Raw genomic sequence first — 24067 nt, forward strand, 5'->3', positions numbered from 1 at the left:
AAAAAGGTGCACAAGCAGCAGGGATGACCGCAGCCTGGAGAGGATTGTCAGGAAAAGGCCATTCAAAAGTGTTGGGGACTTTCACAAGGAGTGGACTGAGGCTGGAGTCAGTGCATCAAGAGCCACCACACACAGATGGATCCTGGACATGAGCTTCAAATGTTGTATTCCTCTTGTCAAGCCGCTTCTGAACAACATACAACGTCAGAAGCGTCTTACCTGGGCTAAAGAAAAACAGACCTGGTCTATTGCTCAGTGGTCCAAAGTCCTCTTTTCTGATGAGAGCAACTTTTGCATCTCATTTGGAAACCAAGGACCCAGAGTCTGGAGGAAGAATGGAGAGGCACTCACTGCAAGATGCTTGAAGTCCAGTGTGAAGTTTCCACAGTCTGTGTTGATTTGGGGAGCCATGTCATCTGCTGGTGTTGGTCCACTGTGCTTCATTAAGTCCAGGGTCAGCGCAGCCATCTACCAGGAGATTTTGGAGCACTTCATGCTTCCTTCCACAGACAAGCTTTATGGGGATGCTGACTTCATTTTCCAGCAGGACCTGGCACCTGCCCACACTGCCAAAAGCACCAAAACCTGGTTCAATGACCGTGGGATTACTGTGCTTGATTGGCCAGCAAACTCGCCTGACCTGAACCCCATAGAGAATCTATGGGGCATTGCCAAGAGAAAGATGAGAGACATGAGACCGAACAATGCAGAAGAGCTGAAGGCCGCTATTGAAGCATCCTGGTCTTCCAAAACACCTCAGCAGTGCCACAAGCTGATAGCTTCCATGCCAAGCCGCATTGAGGCAGTAATTGCTGCAAAAGGGGCCCAAACCAAGTACTGCATACATATGCATGCTTATACTTTTCAGAGGTCTGATATTGTTCTACGTACACTCCTTGTTTTATTGATTGCATGTAATATTCTAATTTTCTGAGATTGTGGATTTGGGGTTTTCATGAGCTGTACGCCATAATCATCACAATTATGACAAATCACGTCTTGAACTATCTTGCTTTGCATGTAATGAGTCTATCTCATATATTAGTTTCCCCTTTTAAGTTGCATTACTGAAATAAATGAACTTTTGCACGATATTCTAATTTTTTGAGTTTCACCTGTACAGTATACTATCTTATTTGTAACTGGGAAACGGGATACAGTGCTGATTTGTTTTCTCTATTTTATGCATTATTAACATATTAAATGAGTTCAGAGCAATTATAACCCAGATTTTCTCGCTTTGTTTATAGATATGAATTACATTCCACCAATGTTGATGGTGCTAAGATAGGTGTGTGTGTGTGTGTGTGTGTAAATCTGACCCTTACTATGAATATTGAAAGGCCAGCATAGGTATCTGCCCTGATGGAAAAATTCTTGCTTTGATAATCCATTCTAGATTGTATTGCTGTAATGAATTTCATGGGCAAAGGAATGAGGATACATTTGGGAACACTTCTGAAATAGTCAGAATGTAACAGCTAAATTATTAACTGATATTCACTCTATGGATTTTATCTTGCTGTAGTAAAATCTAGACCACGGGTTGGCAACCCGCGGCTCCGGAGCCACATGCGGCTCTTTAAGCCGTCTCCTGCGGCTCCCAGTCACCCAGTGCGCGCGCACCTCTCTGAACGGGCAGTGGTGCTGCCCGTTTGGAGAGGTGCACGCGTACCTCTCCGAACGGGCGGAGGTGCGCGCGCACCTCTCCGAACAGGCAGAAGCGTTGGAACAGGTCCGTAAGGTTATCTGGGACACTATACATCCTATTCACAAGCTGTTTTCCTTGTTACCTTCTGGGAGGAGGCTTCATGGTATCTGTAGCAGAACATCCAAATTCAACCATTTCATTCCATACAGCATTAACTTTGTAAACTCTCAGGCTTCCTCCTTCCATTATATATTCAAGATTGACAATATTTAATATTTTATTGTTATGTACATGTAAGGGTGTGGGTCTATACATATGTTGTATGTAGTGTTTTAGGTGTGTGTCATGTATGTTTCATTTTGAGAGCGGGCAACTAAATTTCATTTTTGATGTGTGCCGTTGTGCCCACAGTAAAAAATGACAATAAAGATTATTTTATCTTATCTTAACTGCGTCCTATTTTAATTCATTTTATAAGTCATTCAGAATTTTTAATTGAGAAATTAAGATACAAAACAATAAATGGTATTTTCATATAGAGTACTTTGTTCTGTAATCTACAACTAACAATATGAAAATACAGAAAGTTGCTTGCCATTAAAACTAAGAGAACTTTATGATCTGATACATTTTGAAATCTAAAGTATACATGCTATGCAATTACCATTAAATAATCTATTTTCTGAGGTTAGCTAGTTTATGCATTTCTGTAGAAATCTTATTAATGAACCTGAGTACAGAGGCAAATTTCAAGGGTTGCAAGTTCTACAGAATTCTCTATGTACTCAGCAAAATAAACGAACAGGCGTGCCATCTGTAATGTTTTATTGCACTGAAATTTCATTGCATCACTCATTTCTTGTTCAGAAAACACATTCCCTCTATGAAAAATCAGAAGATAATGAACAGTCATGAAACTAAATTCCAATAACCAACAAATTTATTTTTCATATTTTAATGTGTATTAAATACATTTTCTCTTAGAGTTTTGTTTGTTCAACATTGGGAATTGTTTTATTTATATCCAATCTTTCTTCTCTGATGAAATTCAATTTTCCACAAGATTCCCAAGTAGTTTCCGATGCAGGTACTTATCAGATCAGGACAACGTTCTGCATATATTAGAAGTATTGTGTATACCGCCTTCCACTATCCAGTACAAAAAAAAATATTTTATTTTCTGACCACCAATCCAATTCTAACAGTTCTCCATTAGCAAAAGTACCTTTCTTAAATACCAATGTATAATGTATGACTGTTTTCAGAAATAGGAAATTGAAAACTTACTTATAAAATGTACTTTATGTTTTTATCAAAATGGAAAAACAGATATACTGTTTTATGAAAGCTGTCATAGTGTATTGATTATGGTTCGTTTACGAAGTTCTTCAATATACTCCTTAGCTTGATCAAATCCAGTCTTTTCAGGTGCTGGAGGTGGAGGTGGTCCTTCAACTAATCTCACAAAGTAATGACATTTGACTTTGTCCATAATCCCAAAACAGCCTTTGCCATGGTAGCGGATTCTTTTTATATAGTGTCCTTTTCCAGAAAATGATTCAGCTAGAGAATATCAAAGGAAAAACCTGGTTACAACAGAGATCCAAAGAAACACTTAGTAGACAGTCAGTTCATTATCTGTTTAATGCATCTCAAAGAAAACAGAACATGGTTCAGTCTTCTAGGATAATCAAGCCAATTGAATAAAAAGAATGGATGAATACATTTTAAAACATGTGACAGCTGCTATCCTTCATTCTGAACTAGCAGGACTACTTTTTAAAAAGATTTTTCTCTTTTGTCTTCATCAGCTACCTCTGCCTACTGCTGTTGTGCCAAGAGTGTTGCTACTTCTGGAAACTTGTCTCACATCAGTGACTCATCTTGACACCGTTCAAAATTCTATATAAAGCATTAAACAAGTAAACACAATAAAAGTATAAAATAAAAATATTACAGGTAAGATGTGTAGCTAAGCACCTTCTAAAGTGATAAACAATCTGTCAGATGTTACTTATACATCAGTGTTTCTTAAACCCTTTTCTCTGTTCTTGTTCTTTGCTCAATAACCATGGGAAAAAGGTCGTAAAATTGGTAATGATTCACTTAACCATCTTGCTTAGCAATGGAAATTGTGGTCCCAACTGTAAGTTGAGGATTATCTATAAATTATAAATTATATTACATTCTGCTTTTTTTGAGAAAGTTTCATGCAATTATAAAGTATTTACCAATGTATAAATTGGATTTAAATTCTACATTATATTTTCTCACTGCTAGTTCCTGGGCTTCCAGAAGAACCTATTATGAAAAAGGGGGGAAAAATAATAAAGTCAGAGAGATCATGAACATTTTCAATTTAAGAGTTTTAAAGCTCTACAAAGAAATATTTGAATCTTAGCATATTGAAAATCCTACGCTCTTCAGAGCAGAAGCTTCTGTATCCTAACCTAATTAATGGGATTTTTATTCCATGAGCCTTACTGCCAGATCACTGAGCAGAGCATTGCCTTAGTTAACTTTTAGAAGTTCATACAGGTCCATGTCCCAGAGAAGCAGAAGCTGGTGATATTCTCCAACTTGAGGATATGCAGCTAGGATGGCAGGAGCTGGGGCAAGTAATAGGAGCTCACCCCATCGCATGGCACTCTGATTTTGAACCTGGGCGGTGGGCTTTCCAGCTGACAAGTTCAGCATCTAAACTGCTGAGCCTGCCAACCTAGCAGTTCAAAAGCATGCAAATGCAAGTAGATAAATAGGTACCACTTCAGTGGGAAGATTAATGCATTCTATATTTTCATGCTGGCCACATGATGACATGAGCGTCTTTCAATCATCCAGTCCCAACATCCTTAAGATGGAGAGTGTTTTAATTAAATTCCATTCCCCAACAATACTGAGCTGGACTCCATTCCACCTTGATATTAAGCATCACAATTTTTTCCCAAGACTCATTTCTATCTTATCTCAATTTCCGTTTTCTGTCAAAACATAGTCAGACATATTTTTTCTAATCCATTACTGTTTAGCAAACTTTCTTTAACTTTCTTGCATTAGCATTTTTTATTCTTCTGCTTCCTAACTCCTGGGACCCATTCCCTGCTCTCACCTTCTATATATCAAGTTTAACCACAGCCAAATGGTCATATTTTCTAAAGAATAAAACCTTGTTTGGAAATCAAAAATCCACATAATATACAGATAAAGTCTCTGCATATACTGAGTAATAAATTTCAGAAAAGCTCTCAAGATAAATGGGATTAACAAAAATTGGAAACACATTTTGAAGAAAACTGTAACATACCTCTTTGATTATTTTTGCTCCCTTTTTATCATTGAATTCCATCTGTGCCAATGCCTCATCAATGCCCATTCCCCGTATCTGAAATGGAAGAAAATAATATTTTGTGCAAAAAAGGTCTCAAAATTATTATAATGGCAAACATATTTTGGCATAAAAGAGCAATACAAGTAGTCCTCACTTACTAACTGCAAGTGAGACTGGAAATTCTGTCGCTATGCAACATAGTCGTAAAGTGAAACAGAATATGACTATGTCCAACTTATGACATCAGTTCTGACTGTGGTTAAGCAAATCACTGCAGTTGTTAAGTGTGATGCCACCGTGAAGCCAGCTATGAAAGTCACAAATGACAATCATGTGACTGCAGGACACTACGACCAAAATAAATGTGTGCAAATTGCCAAGCACCCAAATCATGATCAGGTGACCCTGGGGATACTGTGACCAGTGTAAGTCTCCTTTTTCAGCGGTTGTAACTTCAAATAGCCACTGAATAAGCAATCGGTAAGCAATGGTTACTTGTATCACATTGGTTCTTATTTATTGTTTTGAGGTCTGAGTAAAACACTGAAGTAGCGTAACTATAAGCTGATGAGACAGGAAAAGCTATCAGGATCATATAAACATGTATCTAAAAAATCTACCAAAACAGCTCTTACCAATTTGGCCAGGTACCACATCTTATCCTTGTTATATTTGATATCTCGTCGACTGTGGTATATTTCCTTTAAAAAAGAAATGTTTATTACATAAAAGTAGCTGACATAAAATGGTTATAGCAACTTATCCTCAAATCAATGCATCCATATTTGAGAACAGAAGAGACAGAGTAAAGATCATTCAAGACTCAAACCTCAAATGTAACTTTTTGAATCAAATTGTTTTATAGTACATACCAGCAACCACAGCCCTAGAGCATCTTCTAACAGCTCAGACAATACACATTACAGTTTTAATTTTACTTAGTTTAATTTTAATTACAGTTTAAAAAATAAAAGTCAGTCAGCTGAATCTCATAGGACTTCTAGGCAAGGCTGCTGAAATATGAGAAGTGACTAAGCAATCACCTAAGATCACAGGCCGATCAATTGTATACACTAGTCCAGGGGTTGGCAACCTCGGCTCTTTTATGACTCGTGGACTTCAACTCCCAGAATTCCTGAGCCAGCTATGCTGGCTCAGGAATTCTGGGAGTTGAAGTCCACGAGTCATAAAAGAGCCGAGGTTGCCGACCCCTGCACTAGTCCATCTACCTGAATACTATCTAGTTAGAAGAAGCTGTCAGGTATCTTAAGAAAATCCTGACATTGTGGCTGATATTATTTTATATAAACCATTAGCATGGTATATTGAAGCAGTTAAATTTTAACACAGTTTTATAGGAGATATGGGAATTAACTTGACCAGAGTCCACTCAACTATGCCATTGACATTCTTCTCTATTACCATTACGTCTTCCATCTGATCTTACATTTCCCTTCTGGGTATTCTCAGTTGATCATTGGAAGAGAAAGGCTCAGTTGCTAATGAAATAAAATGCATTACCTTAAAATTTGCACCTTCCCAATAATGAGCGCTATTGCCCTATTGCAGTGATGAGTACTAGAATGGTTCTGAAAGAAGACATAGAAGTCTTCTATGGTTTTTCATAATCTATCTCACCCCAAAGATGCCAAAGAACTACAAGGAGTTATTGGTATACAAATTATTTGTATATATATATATATATATTTAGGCCTATGAATTTAATCCAAATGAAATGCTATAAAATGCTCAACATTTATTTCATTACATTTATTATAACTGCTGTCTTCCAACAAACGTGCTCACTATAGACCATGTCCACCATAAATACAGGAGCCAAGGTCAGATTATTTAATGCCATTGTCATACCAACTGCCATCTATGCTAGTGAGACTTTGACATCTAGAAGAATTATTGATAAGATCAACATGTCCTGTTTTGCACAGGACATGATGATGATTATAACTGCCAACTCCAACACAATCTCAAAAACTACTCCTCATAAAATTAGGACTTACTGCTGGTCTTCGAGGTTCATCTGGCCCTTGTGGAGGATAGGTAATGTTGTTCTTTTTTTCCCAATTTGTACTGTACCCGAAAGATCTGCATGTATCTGATAGAAGAGGAATGCTGGAAGATGCCAGTACCCTACAAGACAAGGTTTTGTCATTTTACAAAAGCTAAATCCTATCACTGGTTCTGGCTGCAATATACATAAAGGAGAATATTTGTAGCTCAGGGTTGAAAGGAAGGGTCCTTGGTGCTCTCTGAGCTTGGTTGTTTTCTTGCAGACATTTCATTACCCACTGATGATGCTACCTGTTTTGGATAATGACATGTCTGCAAAAAAAAACAAGCAAGCTCAGAGAGCACCAAGAACACCTCACTGATTGCAACAATTATTATATTGAATGTTAAATTCATCCCAAAGAAACTATATTTATTCTAATTCCGTAACCTAGTACACAATAGGATGTGGAATGTTCATTTTAGGCCAACATCCTCAACTGCACTGCAAAACAATATATCCACAAATATAGCTATTTATTAATATCTTGCATTTATGTATAATCTAACCATATGGAAACAACAAACATAATTCTTTGGTGCAAAGTGAAGTAGATACACATGAGCCTAAACTCAAGTACCGTTAAAGTACGGGATTTTCAGTGACAGCTGTCACTTTCACCCATTAAAAAGTAGCTTACTGTAGATCAAAAAGGGATCCATAACAACCAGCTATTTTTTTCAATCAACCAATAACAACTCATATTTATGTTACATCATAAATTGTGGTTTAAAATTGCACTAGCTGAATTGGTATATAACAGTAATCAAAAAGCAAAACATATGACTTAGTACAATGTGTGAATCTAGCCAATGAGATTGTTATTACTATTACTTTTATCAGTCATTCTTGGATTCTCTCATTTTATACTTATTATATTCCATTCTTCCTTCCATACAGTTTTCAGTTTGTTCTTTTTAACTGTTTAGTCTGGGGCTGGCCATCCAGTTTTTAATCCTTACATTCACTCATTCATTTATATTGCATATGCACTTTAGGAATAGTTCATCACACATAAACTTTCTTTAGTGTAAGTAGTGAGTAAGTAGTAAGTAGAGTAAGTAGAGAAGAAAGGGACGACAGAGAATGAGGTGGCTGGATGGAGTCACTGAAGCAATAGGTGTGAGCTTAAACAGACTCCAGAAGATGGTAGAGGACAGGAAGGCCTGGAGGAACGTTATCCATGGGGTCGCGATGGGTCGGACACGACTTTGCAGCTAACAACAACAACAAATATGTAACAAAAACAAAAATACGAAATATATTGTTTTAAATAAAGGAACTCATGTCTACTGTTATTTAATAATTTGAGTATGAAATTACACTAGGCACATATTTAGTGCCCTTGAAATATCTTTTTGAAACATTACATGGTAATATTTGATTCCAATTATTTAAGAAGTATAGAATATCAGAGCTAGTGAAAAATTCCTCACATTCATAAGAAGCAGTCAGCTGGCTACTGTCTAAGAAAGGTAAATCCTCTTAGGTTCTAGAATTTCTGTATGTATCTTTAGATCTTCTCTACTGGCTCTATACTAACTCTTAAATTGCATGGAAAGAAAGTTTTCCTTCAGTAACCTATTCTGTGTAAAGCAAATACCTTACAGTGCCATCTAGTGATTTTAAATACATAATGTTTTCGTATTATCAGAGAATAACACTCAAAAGCCAATCAATTTGAATTAACATCTATTCATTCAGCAACTCTTCAAAGTTACAAAAGTGCTGAAAAAATGAGCTTGTGACCAGTGCTTGTACAACTGTTGTGGCACCCCTGCAGTCACATAAAAATTTGGGCCAGCCTGCATTTACAATTGCCACCCTGCAGCCATGACCCTAGCTGACCTACACATCGTGCCTTCACCTGCTTTCTCTCTGCTGGGCTCACCATCCTGGCCAGAAGCAGGAAAGCATCCCATGTTTTTATTAAAATACATTAAAAATAATTGCTACTTTATTTGTATTATTTCTGATGTTTAAAACAAATTAAAACATAGTTTTAGTTCCCTATTTTACCTATTACACTTAATATTAAGTCCAGTGTTGCATGGAATTTGTGAAGAGAAACATCTGGCTATAACAGGGGTCTCCAAACATGGCCCTTTCATGATTTGTGGACTTCAACTCCCAGAATTCCTCAGCCAGCGTGCCTGACTGAGGAATTCTGGGAACTGAAGTCCACAAGTCATAGAAGGTCTAAGTTTGAAGACCCCTGGGCTATAACTACCACAGGACTATTCAAATCTGGGAGATTTTGTATTATCAGTGTCTCATAGCAATATTAGCAAAGATCTATTTGTCAATTATTATTTTAATTACAGGAGGAAGCCACCAAACAAACATTGTCCCCACTATTATATCACAAATTTTTCAGGCCAGATTACCTAGTAGCTCCTGATCTGCCTAAGACAGAAAGAAAATGCAATAGAAGAGAACATGGACCATGATGCTATAAATGGCCCAGTCCTCTTCATTTGATAAATCATATTGTCTAAAACCTAGTGACTGCCAAAACCAATTGAATTTGGAAGATATGTTGTTGCCTTCACTTAAAACTAATGAACCATCTGACTCCATAAATATTGTTTCCTATTGCTCCATTTCTAAAGATTTAGGATTCATGCTTTGGAATAAACATTTTGAAAATGGTTGTAATAGTGCAATCAGAAACTTTTTTAGGGATAGCAGATAAACAGATGGAGAAAAAATATAGGACTTTGTTTTTACATATGAAAATGGTGGTGAGGTTGTTATAGGCCCAAAGATGGAAAGAATATATATCTACAATGGAAGAATGTACTTTGAAATTAAATGGAACTAGCTGAAATGGCAAAATTGACTGCTTTGCTTAGAGACAATAATTTGATTACATTTCATATGACCTGGAGGCCATTGGTAAATTTCTTACAGGAAATTTATTTTGGAATTTGAAGTTTGGATTGGATTTAACTAGAAAAATATTGTACCTTTTTAAACATAAGCATATTTGCATTTGATAACTTATCTTTTATATGAAATTAAGAAAACATTTTAGGAATGCGGGTTTTTAGTAAGTTGATTATTAGTATTTTAAGATATTTAACAGATTGGTGTTATTTCTTTAACTCTAGAGCAGGGGTGTCAAACTGCCGGGCCGTGGGGCAGACGCGTCATCTGGAAGCCATGCCCACCCCATTGCCGGCAATGGCAAAACTGTCCTGAAACGTTGTGTGACATCATGTGATGTCACGAGTTTGACATGTCTGCTAGAGAGAGGTATGTCTGTACTAAAAGAAAGTCAGAGGTCACCTTTGTATTTGTTAAGATACATTTTTGGCATCTATGTGTTTTGCCATTTTCTGTTATGTTATTTTGTATTTTAATGCAGGGGTCCCCAATGTCCGGTCCATGGACTGGTACCGGGCTGCGGCATGCTGCAACCGAGCCACACAAACAAGCAAAGCCCCATCTGTGGGATGCAGGCAGCACACAAAACCACGCACTTTCTGATCCATGGAAAAACCTTTCTCCATGGAACCAGTCTCTGGTGCCCAAAAGGTTGGGGACCTCTGTTTTAATGTATTATGTTGAAACTTAATAAAGATATTATATTAAAAAACCTATTGTTGTATATCCTGACACTGGTTCCAAACAGGGATTTTTATTGGAAGTTAAGTGGATAATGGGAGCAAAGAATCATGGTTTTTCCACTGCCATTCCTTCAGGAAAGTAGAATTCAGGGGGAAAAAAGAATTCTAATCAACTATATAGTGGGTTCTTGCAATTTGAAAATTGCGGTACACTGTCATTTTTACAAAATACTATTTATGAAGTTTTTAAAAATGTATTATAGATTATATTAAATTTAATCCATGCTAATTTGATACCAAGGACAAAAAGGAGATTGAACATAATCTATTTTAATTCATTTGTTAGTATGATTTCAATATGCAATTTGAAAATGCATGGAGCTGTGAATCACTCTTGATCATTCTTTGTTACTAGGAATTTTGCAACATCTTAAAGGATATCAAATGCATTATAATAGACATTGGAAATACTGGTTCAATATGTTGGAATATGATGTCCCACACAGCTTGAGGGCACGATGTGGAGGACATTTGTATTATGCATTTGCATTTCATTTGCAATTTGTAATCCACTTTGACAACTTTACAGATACAAACAGAGAAAGCAAAGGCTTGGCAGAAATCACGAAAACGCAAGCAATATTAAATGGGTTAATTTCATTAAAATTCAAATAAATGATCATTACAGCTACCATTCTCAAGACAGCATTATTGGCGAAAACACTGAAAAATACTGGGGCAGGGGGAGAAACAAATAAGGCGGAAAGGCAAGAACAGATCCTCCTGGCAACATCTTATTCCCAAGAGATTCATCAAGCTTTGGGTCTGTGGTAAGTAACAGATTAAATCCCGAAATTAATACAGCACTGCACAAAATACCAACGGAAGCCAAGGCTGTACCCTAAATAACTATTTTCACAGATTTTTGTCCCTTGATGGATTTAACTTCCGCGAACTTCAGGTGCCAAAGCTCACCTCCCAGCCCGAGGGCAACCGCCAAGGCTCCACGCGCGGGCAATCCCTGCGAGAGAGAGAGAGAGAGAGAGAAGATGTGGGTCGTGGGATCCCCGAGCAACCCACCCACCCACCCGCTCCAACTTCGCAGGACGATCGCCTCGCAAAGCTCACCGCGGAGCATCCCAGGCAGCGCCATCTCCGCAGCCCTCAGCCAAAGCCCGACCGGTCAGCCAAAGCCAGAGCAGCGGCGGATTGACCTAAAGCAGCTGCCGTACGGCGCTTCCCCCCTTTGCGACAGCACGTGAGGGAGGTTAGAGCCGGCTTTACGGCGGTGCGTGGTGACGGCTGCCGGGAGCCTCCTGGAAGCCCCGACGCGAGCGCGACGCTGCCTCGGGACTCGTGCGATGGCTGCGGCGGCGGGCGGTGGTGCCGCCGAGCGCGTGCTGCCCGCTTCTCCTAACTGGTACTGCAGCCGGTGCAGCGACGCTTCCCAGGACGGGCGTCTCTTCGGCTTCGCGGCTCGGCACAGCCTGTGTCTCCTGGAGGTCCGCGCTTCCGTTCCCACCTTTTATGGTACGTGTCCTGGGCTGAGACTCAGCAGGCAAGGGCTTCCTCTTCTCCTCCTCCTCCACCACCACCACTATCATAACCACAACCAGCCACCAGCTCCTCCGTGGTGCCTAAGCCCCTTTTCTTCTCTCGGGGCGGCCCTAGGAAAGAACAGCAGTTGCCACTTCGCAGAATAGCCTCCTTTCTCGCCGTCCTTGGTGGATGGGGACCAGGTGGGAAAGCTTTCAGCTGACTTACCTGCCTGGTTTTCCAACTGTGAAGACCAGCCTTCTGGAAGTATATCGCTCCAGTGGACTGTTTTAAGGCGATTGTTTCGTCTTGGCTCCCCTGCGACTAAATTTAGCTATTGGGTTAGCTCGAGAGAGAGAGAAAAAAGGTAAATAGGTCCATTTTACAGACTGACTCAGTAACCCCTGTTAATTTCACCTGAAGTATGCTCTGCACGAAGGAGCAGTCCATTACTTATTATAGTTGGTTAAGGGAGCATATTCAGCCATTTGTCTGAAATGGTATAGGGTTTCCTGCCTTAGCAGGGGGTTGGACTAGATGACCTCCAAGGTCCCCTCCAACTTTATTATTATTATTATTATTATTATTATTATTATTATTATTATTATTATTATTATTATTACTATTACTATTATTACTATTACTATTACTATTATTACTATTACTATTACTATTACTATTATATCTGTTTATATTTGGGAACACTCAGCGTGGGTTCACCCATGCTTGCGTAGAAGTCTCACTATGTACTGGTATGAGCAGTAGGTTTTGTCCTAACTTGTTGCCTATTTCTGGATTGAATTCAGAGTTCTGGCAGAGCTAAATCCCTTACAAACTTGAAGCCAAGGGATTGAGAAAAATATAATATGCCACACATACGTGGTCAGAGTATATCTGTGTCCAAAGATCCACTTCTTATTTCTTGTCTGAGATGGTATAGGTCCTCCTGCTTGTGCAGGGGGCTGGACTAGAAGACCTCCAAGGTCCCTTCCTATTCTATTCCTATTCCATTCTCCCCTACCAAATAGAATGAGGTGGATGGCCATAATAGAAAGGGTTTCATCATTTGCGCCTCTTCACTTACAGAATGTCTTTGCCCCAAAAGGATTCCTATCGCATCCATTGTGCACATTTTGCTGTTTATTTTCCTACCTTTAAATGTGTTTATTATGTTGAGCTGATGTCTTAAAATAATTTGAATCCAGATTATTCCTTTAGCTGGGAATTAGGAATGTTAATTCGGGGTAAACCTGTTCAAAATAACAGTTGACCTGTTTTATAAATCTAGTATATTTTTCACTGCAGGAGAATTAATAGGCCACACTGAAAGAGTTTCTGGCTTCACATTTTGCCCCTACCCTGGGCAAAACTACTATTGTGCCAGCAGTTCTGATGATGGAATTGTGAAAATTTGGAACGTCCAAACATTGACTGTCATGATGGAACATACACTACATCAGGTAAAATGCATTGGAAATGGTAGTTTTTGATCACTTGTTGGGTTGTGATGCACATTTTATTATATTCTGGAGCAAAACATCACTGAAATCTTTTTGAGAGAAATATGGAATTAAATATTTATCAAGATTTGTACTGTGTATACATGGCAGGCTGTGAGATAGTGTGAAAAAATGTTATTATGCAGTCTGTTTATTTTATTTAGTCCTGCTACTTGTCTTCTTCTTTGTTCTTTCTAATTTTCATATCTCTTGGGTGCATAGATAGGCACTTTATAATGAAGGTATATTTTCCAGATGAAAGCTTTTATTTGATACCAATAATGATAATTCTAATATCATAAGAGTAAATAAAGGTCTATATGATTATTACTGACATCTTTATTGTCAAATGAATCAGTTCTCAACTTTATATACATGTTGTGATTGGATTATTACTAATCCAGCTAGTCTTTAAGATGTAATACGGTTGTTATGAAATGTTTGCAAAATGTGTTTTCTTAATTTCTTCCTAAAAAGTACTCCTGAATTATTTTGCACTCTAGTAAATAGCTGGTCATTGCTTTAAGAAAGAAAGAGATAGAGATCAGTGTCTCAGATTCTATCTTGGAAGAGATATGGAACATATGTTATTGACCTTTGGTTATTAACCAGTGGACTCACTGGACTCTGGAAGTAACTGAGATAGTTTGCAAATTTAAATTCTGGCTTTTTATATTTGAGTGTTACACAAAACCTCAAAAACAATCGACATTTACTTTTCCTTTTAATTGTGCTGTTTTTCTTCTCTAGAATACGATTTCTGCATTGCACTGGTCACCCAGAGCAAAAGATCTAGTTGTATCTGGTGATGAGAAGGGGATTGTGATTTGTTACTGGCATAATCGAAATGACAGTCAGCAATTTTTTCCAGAACCTAGAACTATATTCTGTCTCACTTGTTCTCCTCACCATGAAAATCTGATAGCTATTGGGTAAGGACCAAATGTTTATATATTTGATATCTTTTATAATACTCTATACTAATATGTGAGAAAGCAGTTGAAATAAGTGTTGTTTTATCAGTGGTATCCATTTCACTGATGAATCAGATTCTTCCTCATTTTTTGCATGCGGCCTTCTGAATCTGCTTCAAACATTTGGATCAGATCAGATCCTCAGATCAGCAGGCAAACTGACACAAAAATCATATAGAAGAAGCAGGGAAAGAGGGACAAAACACCCCGCATTGCCATACTTGCCCTATGAGGCTAGTCCATCTTTTGCATAGTTAAAAGTTGGAACAGCAAAATTGTTCCAGGTTTCAGTTGATTGAACTGCAAGGTGCTTTGTTAGTTTGAACTAACTAATGAGTTCAAGTAATTTAAGGTTTTGAAGCAAATTACAATGTCCGCGTTGTGCATGCCCTTTTGTTAAGGCTTTAAAATGTGGAAAACTCTCAGGGAGAATATTTTCATTAATAACAAGCAAAAATATTCTGTTACGAAGTTATATACTTATCTACATTGAGAATACAGGATCTAGTTTTCCTTTGGAGATTCATTTAGTCATTTTGGAAGAGAATAACTGGTTCAAAGTCACCCAGCTGGCTTTGTATCTAATGCGGGTCTAGAATTCACAACCTTCCATTTTTAGCCTGGTGCCTTAGCCACTGAACAAACTGTTCTGTCAATGCTAAATAGATTAATACTAGGGGAAAACGAGGTGTGTGTGTGTGTGCGTGTTGTTTTCACAGTGTTTATACCAAGTGATAAATTTAAGTTGTTGAATACAAATATTTTATTTCCTTCTGTTTCAATCCTATTACTAATTTTGTAGTGCTATCAGAGGATATTACTCTACACATTGTGGGAGTTAAAACCTCTTAGGGTAAAAATGTTGGTTATGTCAACAACCAGCATTCAGTTACAGAGCTGACAAGCAGAAGACAAAAGGTTTGTTTAAGAAAGGGAGGAAAAATAAATGCAATAATCACAGAGCCATGCGTTAAAATAGATTGTACCCTCATGTTAGAAGAGGGCAATCAATTCCTTTAACTGGCATCATTTTAATGTAAAGATTTTTATTCAGATATACCATTTCAATATATAGAAAGCTTTGGCTAAGTACAGGTTGGAAAGACATGATCATCCTAACATGTTTAGTTAGGATTACATTGAAGAGATACATATTTATAAAACAAATATGTGATTACGAAGAAAGAGATTTCAGCACTAGTCTAAATCTAGAATGCTGATTAATTCCACTTTTCTTCAGTGTTGCATATTTCTAGAATGGGGAAAATAAAGAGACCAACCTAAAGTATGCATTGTTCCATATCTGCATAAAGTAGTTTTACAGACTTGTCAGGAATTGTGCAGAGATCTCCTTGAGCTAACAAGAAGTTGCACAGACAAAAAAGGTACTGAGAGCAAGAAAGTTCACACAGTAACCACACAGATACACTGAGGTGTGAAAAACAAAATACTTTACTTTGTGGTGTAATAGAAAGCACAGTCAAAAATAAACAGTCCAGGTCATACATGTGTAAAGAACAGATAAACAATAGTAACACTATCTGGTCTGGACTGAGGGGTTTAATGTTTTTAAATTGTGATTTAATTTTTGTGGCTAGACTTAATTTAATTTATTTTAATTTATTTTAATTTTATATTGGATTGTTTTTAAATTTTGCCTTGTAAACCGCCCTGAGTCCTTTGGGAATAGGGCGGTATATAAACCAAATAAATAAATAAATAAATAAATAAATAAATAAATTCCAAATACAAAGTCTTCTTACCAGTCCAAAGGTCAAAACACAGTTGTTCAGGTTTAACACAGTAGCAAACCAACAATAGCAGTAACTGAGTAACTAACAGTGAAAAAACAGCGAGAGCAGAGAGAGAGAGAAACTACGTCCCTAGCTCCCTCTTATGGCCGTTGGGAGGCAAACACACCCTTGGCCAATCATCACATTTGAAGTGTTATCATACATCATGGCTTATATATTTCCAACCCAACCATGTAGGCTTAATCATATGCCTAACATTCTCCCCTTTGGGTAGGACAATATGTTGTAATGCCAAGAAAGCATATGCTTTATGTTCAGAAGCATCTGTTTTTCCCTGTAAACTATACTGTATATCTGCAGATATAGAACATAGAACACTTTCTGTTGTGTTCAGTATATAGTTGCTGGCAGGCTGAGAAATACTCCAGCTGGACAGTTTTGCTGTTCATATTCATTAATTTCATGCAGAAATAATGAACTATTAGCATTCTATGTTGAATTATGAAACCTGTATAAAATATTGTCATTTATTTACCATTCTTAAGGGCTGAAATCTCACTTATATCTCCCACTTATTAGTCAGTGTAAGCACTTCTATCCTAAGGTTTATGTTTCCCACTCTGCTCTTACAAACGGCAAAGAAGATTACATTACAAACATGAATGGGCTGCATCTAGTATTGGGATTATTTATTGAACATGACTTATTAACTAAGAAATTAAATATAAATCTTTTTATCTCAAGCTATAAGGATGGGATTGTGATTGTTATGGACATCAGCAAAAAGGGAAATATTGTTCATCGCCTGAGAGGTCATGATGATGAAATACATTCTTTGGCATGGTGCCCTGTGCTTGGTGAAGATGCTCTGTTCAGTAAACAAGATTTCCAAGGTATATATAAATCATATGTATTGCAATATAACAGCAGTGTGAGTTTTGTAGTAATATTAGCCTCTATAGTGGAAGCTAAAGACAACGGCACTATTTTTAACTGATTTCTGGATACTTTCAGAGGAAGATGCCATTACAGGAGCCATAACAGAAGAAGCAGGTGTAGAAAAAGGCTATTATTTGGCCTCAGGAAGCAAAGATCAGACCATTCGTGTATGGAGCTGTAATACAAATAGAAGTAAGTCTGGAGAAATTATACATTATTTTGACAACATAGTGTGGGGTTTTTTTTCTTCTGTTTTCTCTGTGCTTCATGATGTTAAATATCAATTATAGATAAAAAAGGAATTCTAATACTAATAATTTGAAGAAGGGAGCTGCCTCATCAATTCTCATTTTACATAACATCCAATGCTGAATTGTGTGAGCTTAAATGTGTTGAAATGCCACATAGTCTTTCTTTATAATAAAGCCAACAATGATCATCGCTAAAGCTGTTCAGATCCCATTGTTTGTACTCTGACTGAGCAGATCTTGTTGAAATGCCTGAGCCTCAGTCTTACAGGTTTAGCTGGTTTTAGTTTGAGCACATAATTCCTATGAAATAAGAAAGGGTTCTTTAGGTCAGGAGTCCCCAACCTGTGGGTCACAGCCAAGTACTGGGCTGTGGTCAAATCACCGGGCCACCTGAGTGGCCAACCAGCCCACTCAGACAAGCAGCGCTTCAAGTGTCAGGCATCTGTGACCCCACTCGCATCAGCCTCATCATAGGAGATGGTGGCCCCACTTGTGCCAGCATTATCGAGGGCGGTCATAACCCCACGAGTGCAAGCCTTGTTGTGGGTGCTTGCGCCCACACTCATACGAGCTGCACCACAAACGGTGCTCATGCACATGGGCCTGTCCTGCCCACAAAATCATCCCCTTTCCCCCCTCCCCTGCTCTGGGCCGCCAACCCAGAAAGGTTGGGAACTCTGCTTTAGACTGTGACCTTGGCCATAGTGCCTGTAGATGGCCTCTGGCAGAGCCAGAATGGGAACGTTACAATTATCCTGGTTCTTGATCCATTGATCATCATTATGGATTGAGTATAGCAATTGAGAATAGGAGCACTGCATGCAGATTTTCCTTTCTCTGTGTGTGATTCCAGTCAGTATGATGAGGAAGAGATTGAACCTGAGATTCCGTACCTGTGAGGTGCCTTAAAGCTTGATACTCCTGTTTAACATCCACATGCCAGTGGGCTTTTCATGCATTTCGCCAATTATTACCTATAAAGCTTTCCATGGCACATGGCCCTGTTATCTGATGAATCCCCCACCTCCTATTGTTTTTGCCCATTTTATATGAGCAGGCCAACCAGGCATGCTCCAGGTCTCATCAATTAAACAATGTAATCTGTTCCATGAAGTGCACATTTTCTTTCTTTGCTCCCTAGAAGGGCAATCCCCCCCATAACAAGATTTAATGATTCCTTGAAAATTTGGCCATCTGAACTTAGTAAAATAAATTCCATGTATTCAATCAGAAATATTATCTTCAACAGTATTTATGACTGTGTCAGTCTGTGTCTTACAGAACATCTGCAAAAGGATTTTTTTAAATAAAATTAAATGGAACAATCCCATTTTCATTCTGGAGTTTCTCCTTTATTTTGATATCAATGCAGGCTTGAAATCTCTATTTTTTTCTCTTTTTGCTAGTGGTAATGAGCTTGAAATTGCCCTTTTTGAAAAGAAGAGGTGGAGGTGTTGAACCAATGGTCAAAGAGCGTCTTTGGTTAACACTACATTGGCCTTCAAATCAGCCCACGTGCATTTTCTCCAGTTGCTTTGGGTGAGTATTTTCTCAAATTAAATGGCTGACTAAAAGGCAAAAGTATAAGAAATTAAGTTTGGGGATGGTGTCGATTAATTCCTTAGCATTATATATTTTCTATGTTTTCTCTAACCTTTCAAAAACAACCTCTCTTTCTAAGCAATTTGCTCTATATTTCCAAAAATATCTGGATGTGTGAAGATTACAACTCCTAGAATCCTGAGGCTTTGGACGTACAGGCTCAAATTCTATGATTTGCATCTTCAACATATCTGGAGAGCACTAGTTTGGGGACATTGGATATATGTCTCCATACTTGTATGTTGCATGTTTCCAAATTCTTAAACGATCTAGAAAGATTTCCCTGTGAATTATGATCATTCTGTACATGTGAAATAAAGCTTTTTGAATGTCTGTTTTAAAATGCAATTTTATTAGACTTCAAAATATTTCATATTTTTTGCAATATGACTATAAGCGTAAAAAGTTATGTACTTAAAAAACAACCTACTTTATGAATTAACAAATTCTTGCTTTCTGCATGTTTATTTTTCATAGTGGTGAATTGCTGAAGTGGGATTTGGCACAGCCTGGGAAGCGGAAATGGGAACTCCTGGGGACTTCATCTGAAGGGCAAAACCATTCTAGAATAGTCTTCAACTTGTGTACTTTGCAAGTAGAAGACAGACAACTTCTTTTCTCCATTTCAATGGACAGAGATGTAAGGATCATACATCTTGCTGGCTTGTTTGTTTGTTTTAAAAAGCCCTTTCAGTACGTTCTGGTCTGAAGGTTCCACAAAAGTTGACCTATCTTTGTTGCTGATTCTAGGAATATGTGAGATTTCTTCCTCTGGTTTTTTCCCTATCATTGCTGATAACTGATCTGCCTACAGAGAAAAAGGATCAAATGTTTGTGAGGGATTTTTGCAAGTTTGGTGGCATTTTCATTTGAATTATTATCATAAATATGTGGTTTTGTTTGTGTTTTTTTATTTTATTTTTTTGCTTTGGTGAATTACAGTTCCCTTTGAGTCCTTTTTCACAGTTTTTGGAACTGGACCTTCCGCTGACTCACTTGTCTTCATTTTACTTTGATCTTCAACATTTAACATCTTAACTCTCATGCAGAAGAATACATTGAATCAAATAGCACATTAGCTTTTTAAACCTTGAATCTAGACTTACGCCTGGTATTTGTAGAATTTGTAGAACTCTACTCCATAGAATCTCAGCAGGAATCTACTCACTTTTAGAGCAGATCAGTGCTTCCCTTCAGAAATTCTTTGGAAAATCTTTGTAATTTTCCTACTGAACTTTTCCATGGCTTTTGATTTGATGAATTTTTATTGAAGCTCCATTCATTTTTTTTTCTTTGTAGGTAAAGTGTTGGGATCTGGCAACTTTGAATTGCTGTTGGACTATGCCTTCTCTTGGGGGTTTTGTTTACAGCCTGGCCTTTTCACCTGTAGATACAGGCTGCCTTGCTATTGGAGTTGGGGACAGCATGCTCAGAGTGTGGAACACCATGTCAATTAATAATCATTATGATGTGAAAACTTTCTGGCAGGGCATTAAATCCAAAGTCACAGCTGTAAGTGTGCTTCTGGTCCTGTTTTTCATTATATATTTTATTTTCCCACTCAAAATAATGATTTCTACATTGGATATTACTTATGTTTTATGTACTGTGAGTGCCAATTATATACATATTTATTAGAACGTCAGAAATAATTCACTTAAAATAATTTCATTTTAGGTATATTATTTAAACATATTAACAATAATAAAGATTGCTGTATTGATTATACTAATTAAAAGTCACTGCTTATATCATGGCCATTAGATAAGAAAACAATGGTCAGCATAATTTGAGCACAGATGTTAAGATAATGAAAAAAAAACATTATTAACAAAATCTGCTTTTGAAAGCAACACTAGAAAGTGGTGTTTAAAAATAATGTAATGAACTGCTGTAAACTGTAATTAACTTTGATGATGAATCGTTAAGCTTAATAACTTCATTCTTTTACTGGCAGCTATTACTATGTTACTAGGCTCTAAAATGCTACACCTGCAAATCTATCTAAAGAGAATGCAGTTCTAATTATTTTAAATTGTCAGGATACTTCATGCAATGATTTATTAGTTTATTTGCTAGTTTGCTTACTTAAAAGTAGCTTCAGTCACAGAGAATTTCATGCATTGTTAGTTTTCTGTTTGTGGTGCTTTATGCAAATGAACATAGTTTATTGAGAATGCTAACAAATGTCCTTTAGGTAGTATATTACCGTATATACTTGAGTATAAGCCGACTCGAGTATAAGCCGAGACCCCCAATTTCACCCCCAAAAACTGGGAAAAGTTGTTGACTCGAGTATAAGCCGATCCGCCGTTCTGCATGCCTCGGAGGCTGGATCCGCGCTCTGCAAGCCTCTGCCGCCAGCAGAGGCTCGATCCGCCATTTTGCAAGCCTGAATACACAGGAATACCCTGTGTGGCCGCAGCTCTCGGGGAAGCCCTGGCTGTCCGCTTCCTCACTCCACGCTGCCATTCGGGGCCCGCGCGTTCCCCGGGCAAATCGCGGCGCCCAGCAGGCGAGGAAACACGCCCGTTCCAGTCGCCCCCCCCCTTCCCTCAGGAGACGCGAAGCAAGTGACCGCCCGGAGCTTACCGAGGACTTGCGCGCGGCCGAGGCTTCGGTACTTCCAGGATCGCGCGCACCTCTCCCAAGCCGCCGCCGTCCGGAGACCTGCCGAAGTTTGGGGAGGTTTGGGGAGGTACGCGCGCACCTCCCCAAACCTCCCCAAACGTCGGCAGGTCTCCGTTCCTCTGCGCAGACCTGCCGACGTTTGGGGAGGTTTGGGCGCCTCCCCAAACCTCCCCAGGTCTCCGTTCCTCCTGCCGAAGTTTGGGGAGGTTTGGGCGCCTCCCCAAACCTTCCCAGGTCTCCGTTCCTCCGCGCAGACCTGCCGACGTTTGGGGAGGTTTGGGCGCCTCCCCAAACCTCCCCAGGTCTCCGTTCCTCCTGCCGAAGTTTGGGGAGGTTTGGGCGCCTCCCCAAACCTCCCCAGGTCTCACTATACACATTCACCCAGAAGTGACTCCCTCTGTCCTGACAGGGGATTATTCCCCTCCAAGTACATCTAGAATGGTAGTCAAAAGAATTGTTAAGTAGTTTTTACCTTTCACAAATCTCTTTCAACTTCTTTAGTTGATTGCTTTGGCATTCTTCTGCTACATCTGGTAGCTTTTGTATAAGCTTAGGAGGGGGAAAAAACAGATATGTCATAGACTGTACCAGCCACACATTCTGTTGATAAGTATTGCACAGATAGTCTTCAGGTTGTGACCCTAATGGAGACTGCCATTAAATAATGTTAAATGAACTGCCTCAAGTAATGACCAGCCATACGTATTCTCCTCAGTGCATTCATTAAAGAGTGCACTGGTCATTAATTGAGGGTGGGGGAGATCCTGGGAGGCCTAATGCAAGCACCAGCCCGCCTGCCTCAGGTCTCCCCCACCCCCAGATACTGGGCTTCAGCACAGCTGGCTGTCTTGCCAAAGAGAAACATCTGGGAAGGAAAACCCTGTCTTACCTCTTTCCCAATTCTGCCTCTGCCCTTCCTCCTACCAAGGTGTTCTGGGACTAGTTCCCTAGCCTTTTGGAGCTTTTGGTGTTCGCCCATCAGCTGTCTACGGGGAGGCAACAAAGCTGCCTCTCTAGGCTTTGAGAAAAGGCCCCTTGCACAAAAGGCAGCTTCAGGACGAGCTTCCAAAAACCCTTTCCTTCCTTAACGCCCTCCCCACCTTCCCCCAGAAAGCCATATTTCTTTTTTTTTATTGAAAATTTTTATTGAAGTTACAATATTATCCCCTCCCCAACCCACCCCAGAACCCCTCCCCCTCCCCCATATTTCTTCAATAACAAAAACATAAAAAGCTGGTTGGGATGTACTCGCTGATTTCCCCCCCCCCTTTTTTTAGATGCTAAAACTAAACTCTCCCTCTGCCTTCCAACCAATATCCCTTTTTAAAATCTTACCTTGGCTCCAGATGGAAGAGTAGAGGAACTAAGCTAGTAAGGAGAGAATTTTTTTCTGCAACTTTTTACTCCTGAAGTAGTAGTAGTAGTAATAGTAGTAGTAGGAATAATAATAATAAATCCCTAAAAGTTGTGCCAGAAAATGGAGGACGCTGGGTCTTTGCAAGTTTTAGCTGTCTGTCAGACTGCCTGAAAAGGGCGGCCTTCAGGCAGCCAGGCGGACAGCTAAAGCTTGCAAAGACCCAGCGTCCTCCATTTTCTGGCATAACCTTCGGAGATTACTTTAAAATAAAATAAAAAAAAAACTTCAGAGGAAAAACAGCTGCAGAAACATTTTGTCTCCTTGCTGGCTTGGTTCATCTACTCTTCAGCCAGGAGGGAGTCCAAGGCCTAGAGAAGGAGAGCTTTGCAGCATCCCTATGGACAGCTGATGGGCAGACAGCTGAAAGAAGCAGGCAGGCAGGGCGCAGAGGAACGGAGACCTGCAGGTCTCGGACGGCGGTGGCTTGGGAGAGGTGCGCGCGATCCCGGAAGCACCAAAGCCTCGGCCGCGCACAAGTCCTCGGTAAGTTTTTTTGTTGACTGGAGTATAAGCCGAAGTGGAATTTTTCAGCCCAAAAAGTGGGCTGAAAAATTCGGCTTATACTCAAGTATATACGGTACATGTTCTGCTGGTGTAGATATACTTATTATATATCTGTCAGCTATGTTAATGTCACACAGTGCAACCTGGATATAATTTGCATTAATCCATAATTCTGACAATAGTGTTGAGATCTTAGTGTGTTTTCTGTTTGCAGTTGGCTTGGCATCCAACAAAGGAAGGCTGTTTAGCTTTTGGAACAGATGATGGAAAGGTTGGAATTTATGATACGTACTCTAACAAGTAAGATATAACTATTTTTTGTTGATTAGTATCTATTTACA

The 24067-nt window shown here is 38.9% G+C and overlaps 2 protein-coding genes across 3 annotated transcripts in view; one reads left to right on the forward strand and one right to left on the reverse strand.

Moving 5' to 3' along the window:
• Positions 1-2459: 2459 nt before the first annotated feature.
• On the reverse strand, positions 2460-11862 carry MRPL22 (mitochondrial ribosomal protein L22). The gene is made up of 7 exons (XM_083357235.1): positions 11748-11862; positions 11595-11640; positions 6998-7127; positions 5615-5680; positions 4956-5033; positions 3883-3952; positions 2460-3214 (listed from the first exon to the last, which is right to left on the reverse strand). The coding sequence occupies exons 1-7, from the start codon at positions 11770-11772 to the stop codon at positions 3003-3005; spliced, it is 627 nt and encodes a 208-aa protein (XP_083213361.1). The 5' UTR covers positions 11773-11862; the 3' UTR covers positions 2460-3002.
• Positions 11863-11940: 78 nt separating this feature from the next.
• Positions 11941-24067, forward strand: part of GEMIN5 (gem nuclear organelle associated protein 5) — a 35538-nt gene continuing 23411 nt past the window's right edge. For both annotated transcript variants that reach the window (XM_083355723.1, XM_083355724.1), the window contains exons 1-9: positions 11941-12149; positions 13461-13615; positions 14405-14586; positions 17127-17275; positions 17397-17513; positions 18979-19111; positions 19652-19814; positions 20474-20686; positions 23941-24026. In XM_083355723.1, coding sequence (XP_083211849.1) covers positions 11981-12149; positions 13461-13615; positions 14405-14586; positions 17127-17275; positions 17397-17513; positions 18979-19111; positions 19652-19814; positions 20474-20686; positions 23941-24026 — 1367 coding nt within the window. In that variant the 5' untranslated portion in view covers positions 11941-11980. The remainder of the gene's footprint in view (positions 12150-13460; positions 13616-14404; positions 14587-17126; positions 17276-17396; positions 17514-18978; positions 19112-19651; positions 19815-20473; positions 20687-23940; positions 24027-24067) is intronic.

The sequence above is a fragment of the Vipera ursinii genome (genome assembly GCF_947247035.1).
Source record: "Vipera ursinii genome assembly, chromosome: 2".
NCBI lineage: Eukaryota > Metazoa > Chordata > Lepidosauria > Squamata > Viperidae > Vipera > Vipera ursinii.

Coding starts and splice junctions, on each gene's coding strand:
- MRPL22 (XM_083357235.1), bottom strand. CDS start 11,772: ATGGCGCTGCCTGGGATGCTCCGCG. Junction 11,641..11,747: donor GCTGCCTGGGATGCTCCGCG/GTGAGCTTTGCG, acceptor TCTCTCTCGCAG/GGATTGCCCGCGCGTGGAGC. Junction 3,215..3,882: donor TAAATCCAATTTATACATTG/GTAAATACTTTA, acceptor GATATTCTCTAG/CTGAATCATTTTCTGGAAAA.